Here is a 20,644-nt window from a genome sequence, read left to right as displayed (position 1 = left end):
TCAATACATACATATTACACAAGGGGGCAAAAAGAAACTGAACTTTTCTCTAATGTTTCCACATATATGAAGGAAACACTTTAATTTGCTTAGCTTAGCTTAGCTTAGCAAAACAACTAGAAACAGGGCTAGCTAGCTTGGCTCTTCCTGAAAACAGATTCTGCCTGTAAGCCATGCTAATGATAATATATTGGATCGTTTCTATTCAGGGAAACTATTATATACTTTTTAAATTTTCTGTCATATATGTGAGATTCATATATTAAAAAAAGCACAAAGATTAGCACAAAAAATCTGGATAAGCTCGACAACTGCTAACTAATTCCTTTTTATTTGTACAAAAAAGGCAAAGTGTAAACTAGAGACCACCTTCCTCTGAGATTGCAATAACTGCAAGACCTGTCGAGATGGTTTTGCAGTTATTGTAATCTCGGCTATATACTCCATAATGTTGCAATTATTGAGTATATAGTAAAGTTAGGATTACACTTGCATATATACTGCAAATGTAAAGAGTTGGTCCGAGTGACATTCATTTTGTCAGACGGTGAGCACAAGGGTGCATGCAGATGTCCATGTGCCTGTCTGTTTGTGGTGACCGCATAAACTTGAAGAATTCACCCTCCGATGATAGATGTCCAAGGTGCAAGCAATCACCCGCCACTATGAGCCATATGTTCTGGACCTGCTCTGATTTGAACCGGTTTTGGTTATGTGTGTGGGAAAACAATTGATCCTAATCCGATGACAGCAGTCTTTGGTGTACTCCCAAACCAACACGGGATAACTTCTTATCAAATGAATGCAGTGGCTTTCTCATCTCTCCTGGCACGCAGGCTAATTCTTCTTAAATGGAAGGATTCAGGTCCACCAGTGTTTGTTCAGTGGGTGAGAGAGGTGATGAGGTGTTTGCAGATAGAGCATTTGAGATACAGTTTGAGAGGGTCTCAAAGTAAATACTACAAAACCTGGTCATCCTTTGTTGAATATGTGGAGAAGTTGTCATTTACTGAAGTATGATGTAATACTGCTTTTATCTGTGTTTGGGGTTTTTTTCTCTTTCTTTCTTTAGAGCCACCTACTATCTGTAGCAAGCCAAAAAGAACTGCGCACAATGCAGCCCCCCCTTTTATTTATGTATTTATTTTATTCTATTTTTGTTTGTTTTGGGGGTTTTTTGGTGGGTTTTGTTTTTTGTTTTGTTTTTTTCTGTTCGTTTGTTTGTTTGCCTTGTTCATGTGATAGTACTTTTTTTTGTATGTGCCCATAGAATACACATTTTTCTGCATCCAACTGGTTTGCCACTGCGTGGCGTAACCAGTTTCACAATGGCAGTGTTTGTAATCCTTGTAGCAACACAAGAGCGGTATCAACTCTTCAACTCTCAATAGGAAACAATCTGCTTCAAAAACAAATGATAGCATGCACCCTAATCTGAAGGGATATATGGCAAGATGCTACCTAGACAGATGTCTTTGGTTTGTCCAACAAGTATGTCAAGTATGTTTCTTCTGCTAACAACACTATTTATCAGTAGATGCTGCTGGTCATAGTAGGGGAAAAAACAGCAAGACCACAGAGTATAGATTAAATTGGCGCTGTCAGTCAGCTCAATAACGGTCTAACTTGAAGTGGTATCACAGTTACAGGGAGCCTTGGGGTGGGAGGGTATGTCTGTGTGTAGCTTTTGATGAAATATGCGCAGTGTGACGGATGAGCTAGCCCATCACGCTCCACAGTGACTGCTAATCGGACTGCTTGCTGTGTGTACACAGCACAGATACAAATCTACCACAGGCCAGCACCTTTGGATGTTTCTTTGCTCACACTCACATGAAAGGGCATGATTGATTGCCTTTAATACTGAATTTCTTTTAATCAAGGGCAAACCAATTATAGTATCGACACATTCCAAGTTCTCTGGTGTCTGCTTCTTATCAAAGTGAAAGCGAAGACACATCACAGAGCTCATATAAATTGGTCTTGTTCTTATCCAAATAAAAAGCATGCATTATTCAATGGCCTTCAATACAGCCCACAAGATTTTAAAAAATGAAACTAACTAAAAGGCTAAACTGTATAGGATATTCAAAAATCTATTTAAAAGAAATTACAGAGCTGTCATAGCTTGTCATAAAAGCACAATAACTGTACAGCCTTTCCTAAAGCCACTGATCCATGAATATTAAAACTGCACCTCTGAAGAAAAAGAGAGACTGGCTGGTTTATCTCCAAAGCAGCCATTATCATGCAGATTTGCTGCAGTCCAAACTGCCATGTTTATTTAAAGAGCAATTCGCCTTATCTTCCAAAACTCCCAATACCTGCAAAGCCAGCCAGTGATTCCATCACAAGATTAACTCCAAAGAAAAAAAATAAGTTCAGTTTCTTTCTGTAAAAATGGGTGAGCAGACTATTGAACAGTGCTTAAAGGGCAGTGCAAAATAGGAAAATTAGCTTAAATGTTTCCTATCCTTGGCTTGGTAATTAGAGAGGATAGTTAACTTGAGAGATGATATGCTTTATGCTTCTAAACACAGAATAAGGACCTTGCAACTGAGCCAAACCTGAGTGACTTGGTGTTTTTTGACTGAAACGGTGTACCGCAAACCCGAAAAATGCAGCTATATGGCAAAACAGGAAATTAGTTAGAAACAGAACAGCTTCGGATCAAACCATGCTTATTTCACATTTCTGAATAAACCAACACTTTAAGAACAATAGAAAATGCTTTCAATTCCAACAAGCTACAATAATAATATTATTTCCCTTCATTATGCAGCTTGTGTCATCACTCCTCGAAATAGCCCTCTGTTACACCACAATGAGTCAGGGGCTAAACAACACAGTAGCATTGAGATGTCCACACTTCCTCTGTCTGTATTATCTCGTGTGATTCTCAACTTTTCGCACTTATCAAGAGGAAACAGGAAACAAAGAAAGGCTATCTCACTCTGCAGAGTAAATCAAGGGCATTGGGTGAGAAACAAACAAGCTATATGCCTTATAAACATTTATAACACTTCATCATGACCTCTTAGAGGCTTTGCTTCTGACCATTACATAAAAGGTAACAAATGCCAAATTTCAGCGTAATCACTTCACTCCTGCTACATCTCTGGACCACATACTATACCTTTGAGTAAAGGTAGCAGGGCTGTCATATGATCTCTCCTGAACCCCAAATCCCTCTAGCCCTCACACTAGCTTTCACATTCTCCATGTCTCAGGTTTTTATGAGGTGAGAATCACAAACTGACTTTCCCCCACACACAAACTGGGTATCTGCAGCCAGCCCTGTTCGGGCCCAGAAAGCCTTTTTCATATTACTATATTTTTATTAGCTGACCATGTGTGAAGCTAAGTTAGTGCCAAGGCTGCCAAGCTAATGAATCTCTACTGGTTTTGCGAAGCACTTGGAATAATAATTAAGGCACAGTGCAATCTGAGTGTACCATGCTGAGATGAATGGGAGTTTCATCGCAGCTCGCATGGCATAATCATTTTACTTCATCATATTCTAGGTATGTCCCAAACAGAAAAACAGTTTGGCAATAAAAAATAAATAAAAAGAACATTTATTCGTCATAATATTCTGGCGAAATTTCTACCCAGCTTAAAATAAAAAGCACTCCAAATATCCAATAAGCTGTAGCTGTTTAGTTGTAAAACACAATATGGTCAGCAGGATTGAATTCTTGAGTATTTTGTTTGCTTGTGTTTATTAAGAAAGAGTTGACACTCACATAGAAATACCTCTAAATTAATTCATTATACTATTTGTTGGGGTTAAGATTTGGTTGAGAGAGATCCAACCTTAGCAAAAACACCAGTGAAACTCATGTCATATGTTTCCAAGACTATCCCAAAACCCCTCTGCAACCACCTATTGCAACCTTCTACCATAAATAGAGAAAAAAGAAAGTTTAAAAAAAAAAGCCTCCACACCAAGCTCCCAGCTCATACCAACCACAAGCATAATCCATCAGCCCAATCATTTACACGACAATCTCCTGACGGCTTCCTCATCACAAGGGAAGGGCTGTCAGTGGTCCCCATACATGAAAAAACAAACCCTTCCACATCCATGAACACATCCTTTTAAGATTGTGATCAATGTTGGGATTTGGTTCAGACTCACTTTTCAATGTGTATTGAAACACGACTGCTTTGTCAAGTGCAGGGAAAAAAAAGAGAGAAAAAAGGCATGTTTGAGTTACTGTCCTGACAGCTGTTCTGGGCTAGAAAAAACTCAACGGTCACTGAAAAATGATACACAATGGCTATTGATTACAAATGGTAGAAAGAGTGACCGTGTGATCCCCGGCTTCGGTTTGGTTTTGTATTACCCCCCAACTGCCACGACTTGTTTTGAAGTCCACCTCACAGCGTAAAGAGGGAATGTGGATGCTCACTCCTAAGTAATCCAATGCCACAGAAAAAGTGCCTTGCTTACAAAGAAAAGTTTAGTGCCCTGTGGTAGAAATTCAACCCCATGCTGCTGAACACAGTGATGAAGGGTCTCAGATTAAGAGGATACACGCATTTGGACAGATTATAAATTTAAGACAATGTTTTCACCACTTTATCTACAAACCTGAGAGTTCCGTCCTACCAAATCTAGCATAAGTGCCACATGACAAATCTGTGCCTTTGGTATGTGTATTGTGCAGAGGGCTGGCAATCTTGTAAGCAGAGTTGTCAGTGGCTACCACTGTTTTGGGATACGCATATGGTGTGTACACAGGGAGGGTCGTGGGACTGAGGTTTGGCGGTCCTGTCTTGGCAGAAAGGCGGGGCGACTGCGGCCTGTGGAGCACAAAGGCCAGCCAAGAGTTACTGCAGCAGCCTCAACCAGCCTCATGCATCGCTGGGATCTGATGGGACAAGGAGGGACAACCTAAAAATAACAAATCCATCTCTTTTGTGTGTCTCTGTATTGGGTGCAAGCATGATACAAATATTAGGTGTTCCTTAATAGCTTTGAAAAAGGCACTGAGAAATGTACTGACGGTTTTTTAACATGTTTGCAACAAGCAGATATGTTTATCACCGATTTACCTGCCAGTTTACTATCTGCTTAATTTTTTTGACCTATGAAATGCAAGAAATGCCAATATCAGTTAGCAAAAACTCAGCAACACTAGTAAACCTAAAGACGTTTAGTTTATCATTACACTGGGGAAAGAATACATTAGTTTCTTACTATTGAAAAATCAGATTAGTTGAGGATTTGACATTTTTGCCTTTAAAAAAACAACAACAACCATGACCTAAATGCTGTATGTGAATTGATTAATGATTTTAAACAAAAGTTTATTTCATTAATGACCAGAATTCTACCAAAAGCAAATTTGTGGAGTAATGTATTAACAAAATAACAGTGCAAGTGTTTTTCTCAGAAGAACATGTCAGTTCAGAATAAATAAATGAGAGAAGGCTGAAGCGGACTGGATATGTTTATGATAGTAGGGTAAACTTTTCAGTTAGAAAATGCTGGCGACTGTGTGCAGTCTTGAGAACCAACTCGAGTGGAAAGTAGCATTTATCAAGGGAGTTCCACCATACAAATCTGTGTGTAACAGACAACATGTACAATGTGCAGAACACAAAACATTGTTTACTGTCAGATCCCAAACCATCTGTGTGGTATTAAAGTTATTGTTACTGTACCACATGTGTAAATGTGTGCACTGCTGTAGACTGTGAAACTGAATTTAATCTGTGCCCTGGGGCTGGTGTCGCACATCCCACAATAAGAAAGCCTTGCCTTTGTAAAACCTAGCTTTGTTTGGTATGAATATCCAACAGTATGTCAGAAAAGCTTAAAAGGTCCACTTAGTCCACTTAGGATTGAGGCCTTATCACAAACAAGTAGCACAGCACTGCAGGAAAAGTATGAGAGATTGAGGCTGTAGTCACACAATCCCAGAAACTATATAGCTTTTTACAGTTTTGCTAGCAAGTAACTGGTGAATGTTTGCAAAGATGTTTACCATACAAATTACAAGCTATTGCAAGGAGCTAGCAACAGCAAGCAACCTCCCACAACCACTCCTCAACTGGTTGGGAAACACACATTTTTCCCCTAGTTACCAGTCGTTATTCAGGGTGCCTGACCAGTCTCTTGGCCAGGGCTCTAACAACTGCTTTCACAGCAACTGCCAGAAACTTCTCACATCCACTCGCATCTAGCTGAAAAATACATTTTTTTCTGGTTGCCAGGCAATTGCTAAATGGTCTTTAGGCCTGTGTGACTAGCGCTTTCAACGTAGAGGACCCGGGAACACAGTTCATACAACATCACTTAATGAGGAGGCAGGAATTGTGACCCATTTAAGATAAACTAGTATCACGCAAATGGAGCTGTTTGCATTGTTGTGTGCATTTGCGTAGTGTAACCTTGAAACTGAAGATTTAAAAGGAAACTTAATCTTCACCTTACAACTCTACAATGACAACTTTAAATCAATAAAACCTCTCATAAGATGGTTCTGATCAACAGAAAATGTCTCAGTGCCCCTTTGTTATGAAGAAAAATCTCTGCAAGTGGTTTTATTTACCACTCCTGTAAAAGCTTTGAGCTCATGCCATTTCAAGGAGATTGGCCTTGATATTTCATTCTCTGTCTTCAGCTGATCTATTGCCATTTGTTCCCTTAAACGTGGAGCTAGACAACCACTATAGGGGAAATCTAATTCACCCCATTCAACTTCCTGACTTCTCCAAGCCTTCATTTTTGGCCTGAAAACAGTTTTGAAGCCACAATATCTTAAAGGTCGACCACTAAGTGCTTACGTTGACTAAATCTGCAAGTAATCAAGATGAGACTCCTTCCCCTGCCTTCCTATTGTTTTAATGATAGTCTGAGGTCTCCATCCCAAGTGTAAGGAGTCTGCAGAAACAAGACATCAATGGCAACACTTCTTAAAGCTAGGGAGCAAAAACATATGTGAATGGTTATTGGGTGCATATGATGGTGACACATTACCAGAAAAGATTTTTTTTCACCACGAAACCACACTTTTCATGAGGTCTGCCCATTTCTCCTCGAAAGCACAAATCCTTTAGTACACAAATCTGGTTAAAAGTTCCTTGCCTCAAAACTATCTCAAATTACTGTTCATAAAGACCCTTTTTCATCAGTTATCCTTACCACACTTTAATTCTGTCTTCAGGCATTTTACACTCAAAACTCTTCCTGACAGACACGGGCCGTTTCACCTCAGCTGGATTACTTGCTCCACACATAGTTCAGAAAAAGAGACTTTGTTCAATCATTTGATTAGCTTTCCTCTTGCCTCAATATTTAGCATCTCCAAGCACATACTGTAACTTAAACAGCCTCAACGCAACTAGGGCAGATGTTTTAGATAATTATTCCACTAGAGGCAACGGGATTCCTGGCAGCATTTAATATGGTGGGCTGAAACTGATCACAACGAGCCTCAACCCATAAGAGATAATAATTATGAGCCGTTATGATAAACAGATTTGATCGAGAGGTGACAGGGGGCATTTGGTTAGAAATGACTTTTTTGTGCAATGTGCTAATTATAATTTTTCATTTCCTCAGCCTCAAAAATAAGTTATTCCAAAACATTAAATTGTTTCTTACCGTTTCAGTCATGATACCATGTGTCACCACATCCGCGGTGGTGGATATTTTAATGAGGTATTTCAGTAATGGGTAATGTAACAGCACACGAAAGAAGTTTTTCTTCAATGCTTTTTGCCAAATAGGCTCTGTAAGACCTGGTTATCATTTTTTGAAAATATTTGTGTGGAAATGTCTTCAATGTGCATTATTTTTTAAAAGTGAGGAGGAGGTGACTTTTCTGTTTGTAACATAAAGTCCAGCTGTATGCATCTACAGAAAACTGCCCCTTAACTCCTTTGATCCATGTCCCCAGTAGAACTTCCTGATGAGGTTAGGGTCTTAATCATTGCTTTAAAGCATTTTTGAATACAGCATGATGTTTATTTTGTAAAACTACAATCCCATTAGCTTCACAAAGAACAATACAGCAGGCTCTACTGTGAGAAGTCGCAACTATATACAGCGTAAAAGGTAGATGTAGCAACCATGACATCACCCACTGGTTTCTAAAGTCCTGTTTTGAAGCCTCAAAGTCTTTTTGCAACCACAACTATCACCATCTGGTGGCCCTCGGAGAAAAACCAGGTTTAAGGCACTTCTGACCTGCATACATGTTCTACTGTTAATGTACACTATCACATGAGCGTGTGACATCTGGTTTCAAAAGGTTAAGACAGAAAAAGAGAAATACCTGCTGCTGAAAACTAAATATAAAAGAGGAGAGTTTTGGGGGTTTTTTTGCCTCCCACTACCTACGGTTTGGAGCTATTTTGGAAAAACAAAGCATTCTGTCTCCTTTAGATCCTCCTTTTAGTCTGGCTTTCATAGAGCTCACTGTGGCTGCTTCTATATACAGATCCTCTTGCAGTTCTCTTAGCCAGGGTGTGCCACAAGGTTCTGTTTTGGGGCCTTCATTGTTTATGCACCGACTTTCATAGGTGCTTAAGATTATATATAAAGTTGGAAGGCTTAACAATGGGGAAACATAAATCCTTGTTTGTGCTCTGAACAGATTTGAGCCTCAGGTAATATAAACTCTTGTCCCCTTTGCACGGTTACCAAATCTTTTATCAGGAACCTTGGGGTGACTTTTGACTCTGCTGTTACTTTGGATGTTAATGTTACATTTCTGGTTAACTTTAAACTTTCAGAGGTCTGCATGGAAGAGCACCAGCATACATCAGTGAACTTTTACATCCACACATTCCCTTAGGTCATGTGATCGGGGCATGCTGGCTGTGCAGCATACAAGGCCGAGATCTAAAGGAGATAGAGCTTTTGCAACAGTGGCCTCCAGACCCTGGAACTTTCTCCCACTGAGCTTAAGATCTGTGGACTCAGTGGTCTCTTAAAGGTTACTGATATAAAAACTATGTAACCATCAGTATTTGCATAGTTTAAGGATTTTTTTTTGTTTGTTTGTTTGATTTTTTTTGCTTTAGCAAGAGCTTGACTGAGTTTTGATATTGTCTATGTCTTCTACAAATCCTAGAAATTTAGTAGTCAAGTAGAACTACACAATCATCAGTACTCAGTTTGACACCAAAACAAAACGATTATCCCTGAACACAAACTCCTATACTGAAAATTTAAGTAACAAAATTAGACAGAAGTGAAACATAATGAAATGTTAGTAGGCTGCTCATTGACCAGCCTAACACTACTGTGAGGTATAAAGTTAGTCACATTAAATTACCTCAAGGCTGATTTTTACAACGGCAATACCAGATGTCTCAAGCAAAAGGGTAACATAAATTTTTAGGGTAATAAAAGAAGGACAGAACATTGGATATTGTTTAATGCTGAAGTTTTTAAACAGATCTAGATGCTGGTCTATTAGATACATTGCTAATATTAGAAGTATTTTGTCCCTTTGTCTGAGTAAAGGTATTGCAAATACCAGTTCTGGCAACATCCCTACTATGTTCAGTAACAGACTGGCTAGGGCGTGCCTCCCTCCCCCCTCCCCTCAAAAAATAACCTGTAGAACATGTAACTGTTAGATCCAGTTAGACTCAGGTAAGCTATCTTGTTTACATTATGTTTATGTTTGAGCTGATAGAAAAATATTACAACAGAAAAAAAATGGCTATATGGCAGCTGTACAGAAGACAAAAGAAATACTTGAAAACTTTTTGTGTAGTTAACTCCTGATTCAGTCTGCTGTTGAGCACATAGACATGTAAAATCCTTACTATTAAGTGAGCATGCTTCCACAACGTGACTACATACAGAAGGAAGCAAGAAAAGCAGGATTTTCTGGATTTGATTCTGTTTTCTCTGAAAGTGCACAAGGCAGTTTTGTTTGTTTTAGTAAGTGTTCCACAGTGCTAAGCAATGTGTGCATCATTAACATACATAATCCATTAGCACTTCAATTCAAAGCTATATGGTTTGAACTATGATGAAAGGGTGCTCCTAAAAGGCAATCTCATCTTGATGCATTTATTGGTTAACCACAAAACCCGAGCTAGAAAAGGAGCAGATGCTGCAACTAACAGACTCTGTGATCCTCAGTCTTCACTGTGCCACTTCTTTTGACTCACTATATGTGTGGTATATTTAATTAGCGCTGAAAATATGGAGATTTTTACAGTGCACTTTTCAGGACCACGTTGTGCCATACAACAAAATCCATACGTAGCCAAACTTGTGCAGCCCCGGGAGATGAAACTGTTTGGCTAAAACAAAGAAGGAAGATGTTTTCACTTCAATCCCCTTGGGGACCGTAATGCACTTCTGAGCTGAACAGAGGGTCTGTGACGTTACTGGGGTCACAGATGTTTCTTGGAGACACTGAAAGCCACTTAGCATGCATTTCATTTCTCTCCTCATTCATTTATCTCTTGTCCTTGCCTCACATTTGGCATCCGCTGAATAATGCCATCTAAGTGAAGACATCCATTCAGCCACTTGATCCATTAGTCAAAAGGTGTGGTTATAAAATCAATATTATTGAGATGTCAGAATTACACGGAGCCACATTTGTCAAAGCTGCGATGATAGGTATTCAAAGGAAAGTTCAGAGGTTATGGTGAATACATTTTCCAATCTATTACCAAATCTCTCACGCAATCAATCTGACAAATACAAACATCACCACTATGGACATTTTGTTTTTTATGGATGAAACCATAGATGAAAAGTCTGCCCTTACATTTGGCTAAACCCAAGGAAAGCCCTACAGTAAAAGAAGTCTTGATCTTTTTCCCTGAGTCAAATATGGCCTGGCTCAACTCCCCTCCCAGCTCCCGTAAAACTTAGTCATTTCACACGCAGAGGCTTTTCATTGTGATTACCACTGGCCAAGAGACTTCTTGGCCAGGCCCTGAGCAATGCCCAGGAAAAACACTTGACATGATTGAAAAAGCAGAGACACGCCATAACATCCCCACAACTCGGAGTGCCTGAATTGAGAGGTTTTATCTGCTTCAGCATCTTGTGTAGGATGCTAGGAGCTGCATGTGACATGTAATGAGAATTTGATTAGAGAGTTAAAGGTAAGATAAGATCACGTAAGCTCCCTACCAGGGGACAAACAAACTTGACTACAACCAAATCAGTCTTTGCAGAGAGCTCCGTACCAGAACGATTAGTTGAACTCTCCTCCACTTCAATCCTTCTCCCACCTTAACCTTTTGCTCATAACTCTCGTTCAAACCCTGAGGGAAGAGACCGGGAGCGCACGACTCTTGACCCCAAGAGAGGACTCCGTTTGATGAACGACCAGGGAATGTCAGACCTCTGATTGGTATTCAGCCTCCTCCATCTGAAAGCACTGAACCAAAACACCAGTTCTTGTCCCCCAGAGTGTAAATTACCATGGTGACTTTGATAAATACACAAGGTTGGGTGGGGGAGATACTGAACTTTCACTGACGGGATGAAGAGCAGGAGTGGGCAGAGCAGTTCCCCCGGATAATCTTTCACCGACTGGCTTTTTGACAACCTTGCAATGCCGTGCAGACAAAGCCGATGGCCACAGAACCTCTGGGCATTTTTACAGGGGGATACTTGGCGAGGTGCGATGTAACTGAAGATAGAATACGAAATTTATTCCTACCATCACTCGCACGTTTCTGTGCTGCGTCACCTCCTTTTTCTTCACTCCGTCCTACTCAAACACAGCACACAGAGGGGTCACCGATGGTGCTGAAAAGTGAAAGTGGGGGGATATTTTGACTTTTAAGGGCTGTCCATAGATGCTAGCCAGGCAGCAACCTTTCTGACTGAGCTGTGGCTGAATAAGGGAGGGAGCCTGCTCTCGGTCTGTTCATGCTTTTAATCCACAGAGAAACCTACCGCATACCTTGCATATCAGCAGCTTCGCCCCATGATTCAACACTTGATAATGGAAGATGAATTGATATCAGGATTCACAGAGCCAAGCTCTCTTTATGGCCATATACAGTATTTCAAGGTCAGTGGGGAACTATCTGTCCAGATGTTCTTTTTCAAAGGAGCCCAGCTGTGCTGCAACTCCCAGGCATTTACATTACAAATTGGCGATTCTAACAAGCACAGATGCATTGCGAGCACACCCACTCCCTGAAATGTACCACATTTTTCTCTTTTGTACATGCCTAGTGTCACCTAATCTGATCTTCTGCATTTTGTTGAGCCCCTTATGCTTATGGAACCATCTATCTTACTGGTTTGCGCACATCTTTTTTCCTTTTTTACTTCTCAGACTGTATGAAGACAATAAAGACCAATTGCAGTTTCTCCAGAACTTGGAGAATTATGTTTTACAGCATTAAAAAACGAACATTTGGGCTCTTGGCTGTTAATTGGATATAGTGTATAAAATAGGTGAATATTTGTCAGCGTTTTATAGGCTAAACAATAGAGGAGTCAATGGAAAAAATAATGAGCAGATAAATCTTGCTGATGCAGATATCCCTAAACATAAGACTTCTGTATGTTTGCTTTACAGTGATCATAACTTTGAGTCCTGTTTTGTCCACCTTTACATTTTACAGTAGATCCCTGTCCATCTCTGTCCAGAGGTTCTCTCTAATCGCTCTTCCATAGCTATTAAAATGCTGGCATGTTTATTCAGCTATTTGCAAAATCACTCCCGGTTTAAATTAGCCTTATTCCCCGGAGAGTAGGGCATTGTTAGAACAAGCATGAGTGCAACACAAAGAGCATCAGAAGCAGTGCATGTGCATGCAGGCGAGGGGACCAGGGCTGCTATCGGTTCACAACGTGTTGAACTTGAGCTGTGAGGTTCCTTACTGTGGAAATAAACCCCGCGTCTCTGTGGACTTTAATCATGTCCATCATACTTAAGAATTATTTGTGGGGCTAAACACAGAACATTAAGACGTACACTTAGTCATGAGGCTATATGAACTCAAGAGCAGCTCAAGTTATATGAACGCACAGTTGAGCACAGTAGGAATATTACAACATTTATTTAACGCTTGGGTTTTAGTGCACTCCCACCCCCTCACTCTGTCTTTGTGTCTTGCCTTAAGCCGACAAATAAGCGGTGATTCATCACAGGCTACAGACAAAAGCACATGCAAACATGCGGACAGGAGCAACGACCCGTCCCTCTCCGCTTCCCTTCCGTGCCGACGTACCCGGAGGAGATGACAAGTGTAGGAGCGGGCTGTGATGTTGTTGGCAGCGGCGCTGCTACGCTCTGTAGGCGAAACCTACCTGTCATCGTAGCAGAAATCTGCGTCCAGCGTGTTCAGATAGAGACCCACAGCCACGGCGGTGCACACGAGCTCCGTGATCATCTCTCAAAACCAAAGTGGGAGAGGAACCGGGATAGAAATGATTGGAATCAGGTCCCCTCGTCTCTCTGTTTGTGTGTGTCTCTCTCTCTGAAGTCTCTGTTATTATGCTCTCAATTCAGCCGCTCGGCAGCAGAGCTCTACAGGCAACGCAGGGCATTTTCCCGTGTCATGCAAAGTGTGTCAAAGTTTCCCTTATCACCCTCTAACCCATTGTGCTGTGAAACGCGTCAAGCCTGGAGAAGTGGAGGTGCAGCTGTCGCCCGGTCCGGCTCGGAACGGTGCGCATTTCTGTGCTGCGGTGCCTTCAGTGTGAGCATCTCCCTGCCTTGGCACTGGAGAGAGCAGAGCGGGGAGACGCATGTGGTTTTCAGGGAGGGTGAGCATGCGCAATGGGCTCTGCATTGGCGAGAAAAGGGAGAAAAGGTGGCGAGTGAAGTAAGGATTTGTGGTTTTGCGTGTTACTGATGGGCTACACTGCAAATCAATTATAAACAGGGAGTCATGCATGAAATGGTAGTTGCAGATTGTTGCCATGACAAGATTATATTTTTGATTTCATGGCACGGAATCCAATTTTAACCAAAAATGAGGAACAGACTTCCATAGGTCAGGACCTCTGTATTCTTCTAGTGTGGCACGGTAAATATTATTAGTCTAAAATATGACATGATGTTACAATGATGTAACTGTGAGCTGGAAAACAAACCTTTGGGGAGTAAAAACACACACAAAAAAAACAATATTAAAATAAAAGAAAGCTTTGGTTGCCGAACAAGTGCCACTCTCTGGAGCTAAAATAGGATGCAAACATCAAAGTGTAGTTCCTCCAGTTGCCACTTGATGATCCTAAAGCTAATCAGTTTCTATAGATTCACATTTTAAAATGTCACACTAAAGCTGTGAAATTTACATGTTTTTAGCCTGGGTTTGGTCTTCATAGCCAATTTGCCTCTTTAATACAGTTTTTAAGTTACTCTTGAATTTTTCTGTAGCTTAAAATTAGAGCCAAAGCAGCTTTGATTGACCACTGTGCTGACACAGCTGATCGCTAACCTTAGCTCATAGCTCACCACTTCACCTTCTAATTTTTGACACTAAGAAGCAAACATGTCAGTTGCCAAACTGTTACCACTGAGACTTTGAAATGCAGAGCACAGAGACTGAAATCACAATGGCCATGAGTATCTTTTGTGTCCACATGGTGTATCTGAAATAGGATTTGAATGGTTGAAATTCAGGTTGCTGCGGTGGTCTTCATGTGACTTTAGAAGGGAGAATGGTGACCATCAACCCTTAGCCCCCTTAGGGATTCAGTAGCTCTGCTGCGATCCTACTGGTGGAGGATAGAGGCGAATTCACACAAGGTTGCTTTGAATGATTTTTTAATTCCACAGTTCTATCGTGTTTGAAGCGGTCTTCTCTAACCAAGGATGAGAGGTAGATAAACAGTGCCTCCATCCAAAGGGAACAAATGGTTGCTGTATTGTTTGAGTATGAAAATTTAGATTATTATATTTTATGGCTTCTGCCATCACCAGCTTTCTGGTAGCACTGCCGCTTCACCGAGTTCGATACTTCCTGGGCCCTTCCTGTGTGTAGTTTGCATGTTGCATTTACATGCAAACCACATGCATTTTCTCCAGGCACTCAGGATTCCTCCCAAAGCCAAAAGACATGCATTTTAGACAGTTTGATTGTAAATTGGCTGTAAAATGTTGGTGAGACATAGATAAACTGCTACAGATTTAATTGTAAGGTGAATATGGCTTATAGTGTAAACCATTGTGAGTGGTTAGTAAGACTAGAAACGTGCCATGTGAGTCAAAGAAAAGTACACTGAAGCTGTTCCTGTGGCATGTTTCGGCCCAATGTGATAGTAACACACACTGTATTGTCTTTTCCTTTACTTTGTCAGTAGTTTTTACCTTTTACTGATTTTTCTGTTTCAACATGTTTTGCCTAATATGAAAATATATAATTTGTATATATTCAAACGCCATTCTCATGCTGCAAGGGGATAACAGATAATAATTTCTTAGCACTTTCTCATCAGGCATATGTTGCCTAATGACTGCAAACTGGTGGAAGCCTCAGGCCCTTTTTCTTTGAAATTCTATTTAAATTTAACTCTGGGAAGCTGAGATGGGAAGCCACTCCCACTGCAGGCGTCACATTAGCTTCTTTCTTACTCCAAATTGAAAATATTGATTAATTTGCAACACCAACCCCCCACTGTCTCTATGGAGAAGCGTTACTGAGAGAGTAGGTGTGATTGATTAACTACTGTACCTCACCCTATGGTGAGCACGCATAATAGTTTGGAAACGCTTTTGGCCCCGCTGACTACCAGCTGGACAAACGCCTGTCCCACAGTTGGGGATCCAAGACGATAAATCCAGGGCAGAGCAGCGGAGAAAGAAAAACAGATGGCTGGAGGAGGATGTATAGAACATACGGGCACTGGCTGACAATGGCTGAGACAGTGACAAAAAATTCAGGGTGGAAGTAAGAGAGACATTTGTACCAGTGACCCTAATTCTGAGCAGGACTTGACCTCCACCTCATGGAACTTGTCTGCTGGATTATTTAGGAGACCTGAGACTTATGTTGATGTTTTTCCTCTTCTAAAGTATTCATCAGTGTCAAGAGGTAACAAATGAGAGTTGGTGTTGGGCTGTTGGAAGAGATTTGATCTATTTAACAGTTTATGAATGAGACAAGCTCAAAATATATCCCTTTTTTATGTTAGTCATTATAGATAAGGAGTCTTGTGAATGATCATTGTCACAAGCTATACTCAAACAAACACATGCTAGGAGGCAAACACAAAGATGAACACTGTGCCCTCTGTCTGCCCCAAAGGGACAAGGAGATGCTCTGTATGGGAGAAGCCCGCACAAGTAATTAAGGGATTAGTAACGGAAAAAATCAGGAAAAAATATTCCAGGGGAAAGAATAAACAGCTCCAGGGCAAAACAAACACATTGAAGGGAATAAGTGTTTACTCCCTCAGACTGATTACCTGCAACCCTCTTACCGTGTTGGCTCGTAACGAACATATTCCGTGCTCTTTTGGTGTAAACAGCCAAGAATCCTAAACAAAAACATCCTATTTTGGTTTCAGATGCCGGCCTGAAAGGTCACTCGAGGCCTCAGTAAGTGGAGGATGAGGAGTCTTTTGAGCATTCAGTGCATTTGCCATAATTGATTAATGTATTTTTCCTTCTTTCATTTCCTGTTTGCTTTCTGTTTTGGGGGGAAGTGGCAATCATTTTTAAAGCTTATAATTTAAAACGTATGTGTTTGATCATTAAAACCAGATTTTGTTTTGCTCATGGAAAAAGCTAATGCTCGCATACTGAATATGATATGCATCCAGACTTGTTTTTGCATGATTCTTCACAATGAACATTATGTTTGTTGTTGATTAGCATAAAGACAGCATGGCTCTGTCCTAAGCCAACAAACCTAACCTGCCACTATCTCCAAAGGTCACATGTTGTGAATTATTTATTGTATTCAAAGCTACGGTTTTACACTGGGGTGTGCATTAAACTATTTCTTGTGTACAAGCAGTAACCTTATATTTCCAGGGGTTTTACCATCTGCCTCTCACTACTGTGTGCTCACTACTCCTAATAGCGTCATTATACAAGTGCACAGGTTAAATAAATATGTTCTTTAGCAGTTCACAAAGCAAATCTTAAGTAAAGTAAAAGGCAAAACTGACAACAGGGCAAATATTAAATGCCACAACTATGTCCACTTCCTCATCCCTTTTAGCCCTACAGAGCAAGTAATGGTAATTTCCACATGCTATTCACTCCGGAACCACTGCTTCTTCCCCTGAAGCAGATTGACATCACACAGGAAAAAGATAATCACAGCTGGAAGGACCAGGCCTCACAGAAATAGCACACTCGTGGTATTAATATCAACATTGAAGCTTGGCAACCGAAAATCAGAACCTCAGATCAAACCCACCCTGGTTTGTGGAACATCCGCAAAAGCCTTCACGTCCTAATTCAGGAAGATCAGAAATATCATTTTGTCTTGAATAAGTGTGAGCACGATTATTGTTTTGGCTTGGGCAGTAAATTAAAGTAGATAAGTTAATGAGGTTTTGTTATTTGACATTTACTTTTAAATCAAGATAATGGTTGACTGAAGTTGGCTTGAATAGTGGTTAAAAATGTCACTGGATTGTGTTCTTTTTGTAAAAAAAATAAAACCTGTATTAAATAAAAAAGTTGCCCTAATGTGAGGATAATGAAAACACTCATGTGTAGTACAGTATTAGTATCTTAGAGTATTTTATTGAACAGCATTGAGCTTCTGTGCTCATAGCCACTCTGTGTATTTGAGCGTATATACACTCACAGGCCACTTTGTTGGATACTACCTCACTGGGCTGGACCCCCTTCTGTCTTAGTGGGATCCAGCCCAGAAGTGCCTTTATTCTTTATGGCACAGGTTCAACAGGGTGCTGGAAACATTCCTCAGAGATTTTGGTCACTTTGACACAATAAGATTATGCAGTTGCTCCAGATTTATCAGTTTCACACTCATAATGTGAATCTTCTGGCGCACAACATCCCAAAGGTGCTCTATTAGATTAAGATCTGGTGACTGTGGGGGCTGTTTTAGTGCACTGCTATGTTCAGTATATTAGTTTGTGCTGGTTTGAGCTTTGCGACATGGTCCATGATCCACGATTTTCATGTTGTTTATGCCATATTCGGACCTTAGCATCCAAATGTCAGAGCAGACGATGTTTCTGTTAAACTTCTGCCTCACTTTCATGTTCTTACCTGACAGGACTCGTTTCTGGTGTGGCCTTCTGCTCCTGTGGCCCATCTGCTGCAAAGTTTGATGTGCTATGAGTTCAGAGCAGTTCTTCTGCATACCTTAGTTGTAACGAGTAATTATTAGAGTTAGTCTGGCCATTTTCCTCTGACCTCTGACATCGACAAGATATGTCCACCCAGAGAACTGCTTTTCACTGGATATTTCTCTTATTTTGAGTATTCTTCGTCAACTCCAGAGATGATTGTGTGGGAAAATCCCAGTAGATAATGTTTTGATGGTTTTGATAATGTCACATTTAATGCACTGAGTTACTACCATGTGATTGTCTGATTATTTATTTACTTGCAACAAGCAGTTGAACTGGTGAACCTAATGAAGTGGATGTCGCTGTAAAAGAACATTACTGCCCTTTAATAATATATATAAGACAAACTGTTGTGTAACACTGACTTTGGACTTTCTGCTGACCACACGTAACAGCGTTTCTTTTTTTTCTCTATTTTTTCATGACTTAGCAGATGTTTTAAATCAGTCTAATTTGCTATTAATCTGGATACCATTCCAAGGGAGCGGGCAAGATGAATGGAAAATATGAATCAGAACGACAAGAACTGTTTTTCAAAGGATGTGATGACTGTGTTTCACACTGAAAACATCATTTGTCCATTCTCTCTTAAGTGGTTCTTCACGGCGACGCTATTTGGAGCGGCGAGTCAAACATTTACATAGTTTGACATCCCTGTTTACACTTCCACAGATAAATCTCTGACAGGTGAATGCGTTTTGGTCCACGTGCGTCTTCAGAGAATGTATCTGCAGAGGCCGGAGGTGATAACAATAAAAAACAAGCCGCGTGTTTCCAGCGCAACGTCCAGCTGAATCTCTTTATTTCCACAAGCCTGCCGTCATATGCGGCGACAAGGTGGTTTGTGACTGGCACGCAATCTCCCAAAAGTCCCCTGTTTCTGTTTAGGTAAAAGACAGCACCACAACAACCGATTCTTTAGATGGAACATATTAAAATAACAGCAGAGACCTAATCTTAATTCGCAATCTGGTATTTTAGAAATGACTACTTGAAGTAGTCATGCTATCTCTGATAAAGTTCAGCACTTCCCTTTGACATTGTATCCTTTAATTATTTTGGATTCATTGACTAAGACTTTGTTTTCCCTCTCGGATGAAAGAGCATTCTTCCAGTCTACATTCATTCACACGGACCTGCTGTGTAATAGAGATATTACTGGACAGTAGTGCCTATTACGTTAGTGGACCCTTGAGATTTTTTCTTTCGTTTAAATCAGGGAGGGTGGCAGGAGCTTGTATTGTATCCAAACACCACCGTGAGAAACAGTGATCGCAGCTGAAAGCAAATGTGTTGACACACTCCCCTCGCTTCCTCTCTGCTTCCTCTCTGCTTCCTCTCATTCCTACCTTACAGTGAGAAGTCTTAGATGGGAACGCTTTGAATGATTTTCCTTGGAGACGATTTCTGTCTGAAGCCGTCATCGCACCCTGAAACATTTCTTTCCCTGTCATCTGTCAACTGCAAATCAGGAAATTGCAGTTTGCCTACACTGCGCCGACTATACCTTTCAACTGGTTTCTTTCACGTGCCTGTGTCGGATGCAGGCCTTTCATCGTGCCATTTTCCTCCTCTTCCTTGTGGGCACATGAAAAGGAGATTTTTGAATTTGCGTAAACATGCGTGCTAGAAGTCAAAGATGGGAAAGGTCAAGAGGACGTGACTCACACGCCGCAACAAAACCCGACAATATTTATATCCTAAACAAGCTTTGTACACATCTTGAATTGTTTGTATTCGTGTCAGTCCAGTTTGGCCACTACAGCAGGCTGTCAGTGTGAAGCACGGTGCCGGATCCAAACACGGTCCAGACACAGCAGAGAGAGCCTCGCCATGTGTCTTTACAGAGATAAAAATAACACTCGAGGACACAGCTTCACCACGGCAACGTTGACAGACCTATGAATTGCCAACAGATGTGCAGGCTGCTGTGGCTACAGTGACAAATAGATGCAGTGGGAGAAAACAAGAAATGCTTTGCACCAGTGCTGCACAGTGGGAAAGTGTCCTATGGCCTATTTCCTTACTTGCAGGCTACGTTTGTTCAGGCTCCATAATTTACTACCTAGCTTTAATGAAAATGTTCACACACACAGCTGACATACTCATTACTGGCTCAGTGGTGCGGTTTTGCACAAAGCTGAATACAACTTGACAGAACTAATTCTCATCATTTAGGAAGAAAATATTGTTTCCAAACACTTTTATGTTTTATTTATTCAACTGCAGTCTTGTTAGATAAACTAACACTACAAAAGCGGTTATTTTGAGTTTGTTAAATTTCGGTCAAGTTTTGCACTTGACAGAGGGTTTAACATTTTAACCAGTTAAATATTATATTCATATAGTAAGAAGCTGTCATCCATTAACCTGGTAGCTGAACAGTTTCCCATAAAT

At 40.7% G+C, this 20,644-nt stretch overlaps 1 protein-coding gene across 1 annotated transcript in view; it reads right to left on the bottom strand.

The window, feature by feature from the left end:
* The window catches only part of LOC146555668 (protein O-mannosyl-transferase TMTC2-like), a 70,666-nt gene extending 56,990 nt beyond the window's left edge, over positions 1-13,676 (bottom strand). The window contains exon 1 of the mRNA XM_085252708.1: positions 13,271-13,676. Coding sequence (XP_085108834.1) covers positions 13,271-13,353 — 83 coding nt within the window. The 5' untranslated portion in view covers positions 13,354-13,676. The remainder of the gene's footprint in view (positions 1-13,270) is intronic.
* Between the last annotated feature and the right edge of the window lie 6,968 nt (positions 13,677-20,644).

This window comes from Mchenga conophoros, linkage group LG17 (genome assembly GCF_057382185.1).
Source record: "Mchenga conophoros isolate Kocher_MC1m ecotype Shallow Benthic linkage group LG17, M_conophoros_male_GT1.1, whole genome shotgun sequence".
NCBI classification, from domain to species: domain Eukaryota; kingdom Metazoa; phylum Chordata; class Actinopteri; order Cichliformes; family Cichlidae; genus Mchenga; species Mchenga conophoros.
Note: the sequence above shows the minus strand (reverse complement) of the source record. Positions and strands in the feature narration are given on the sequence as shown.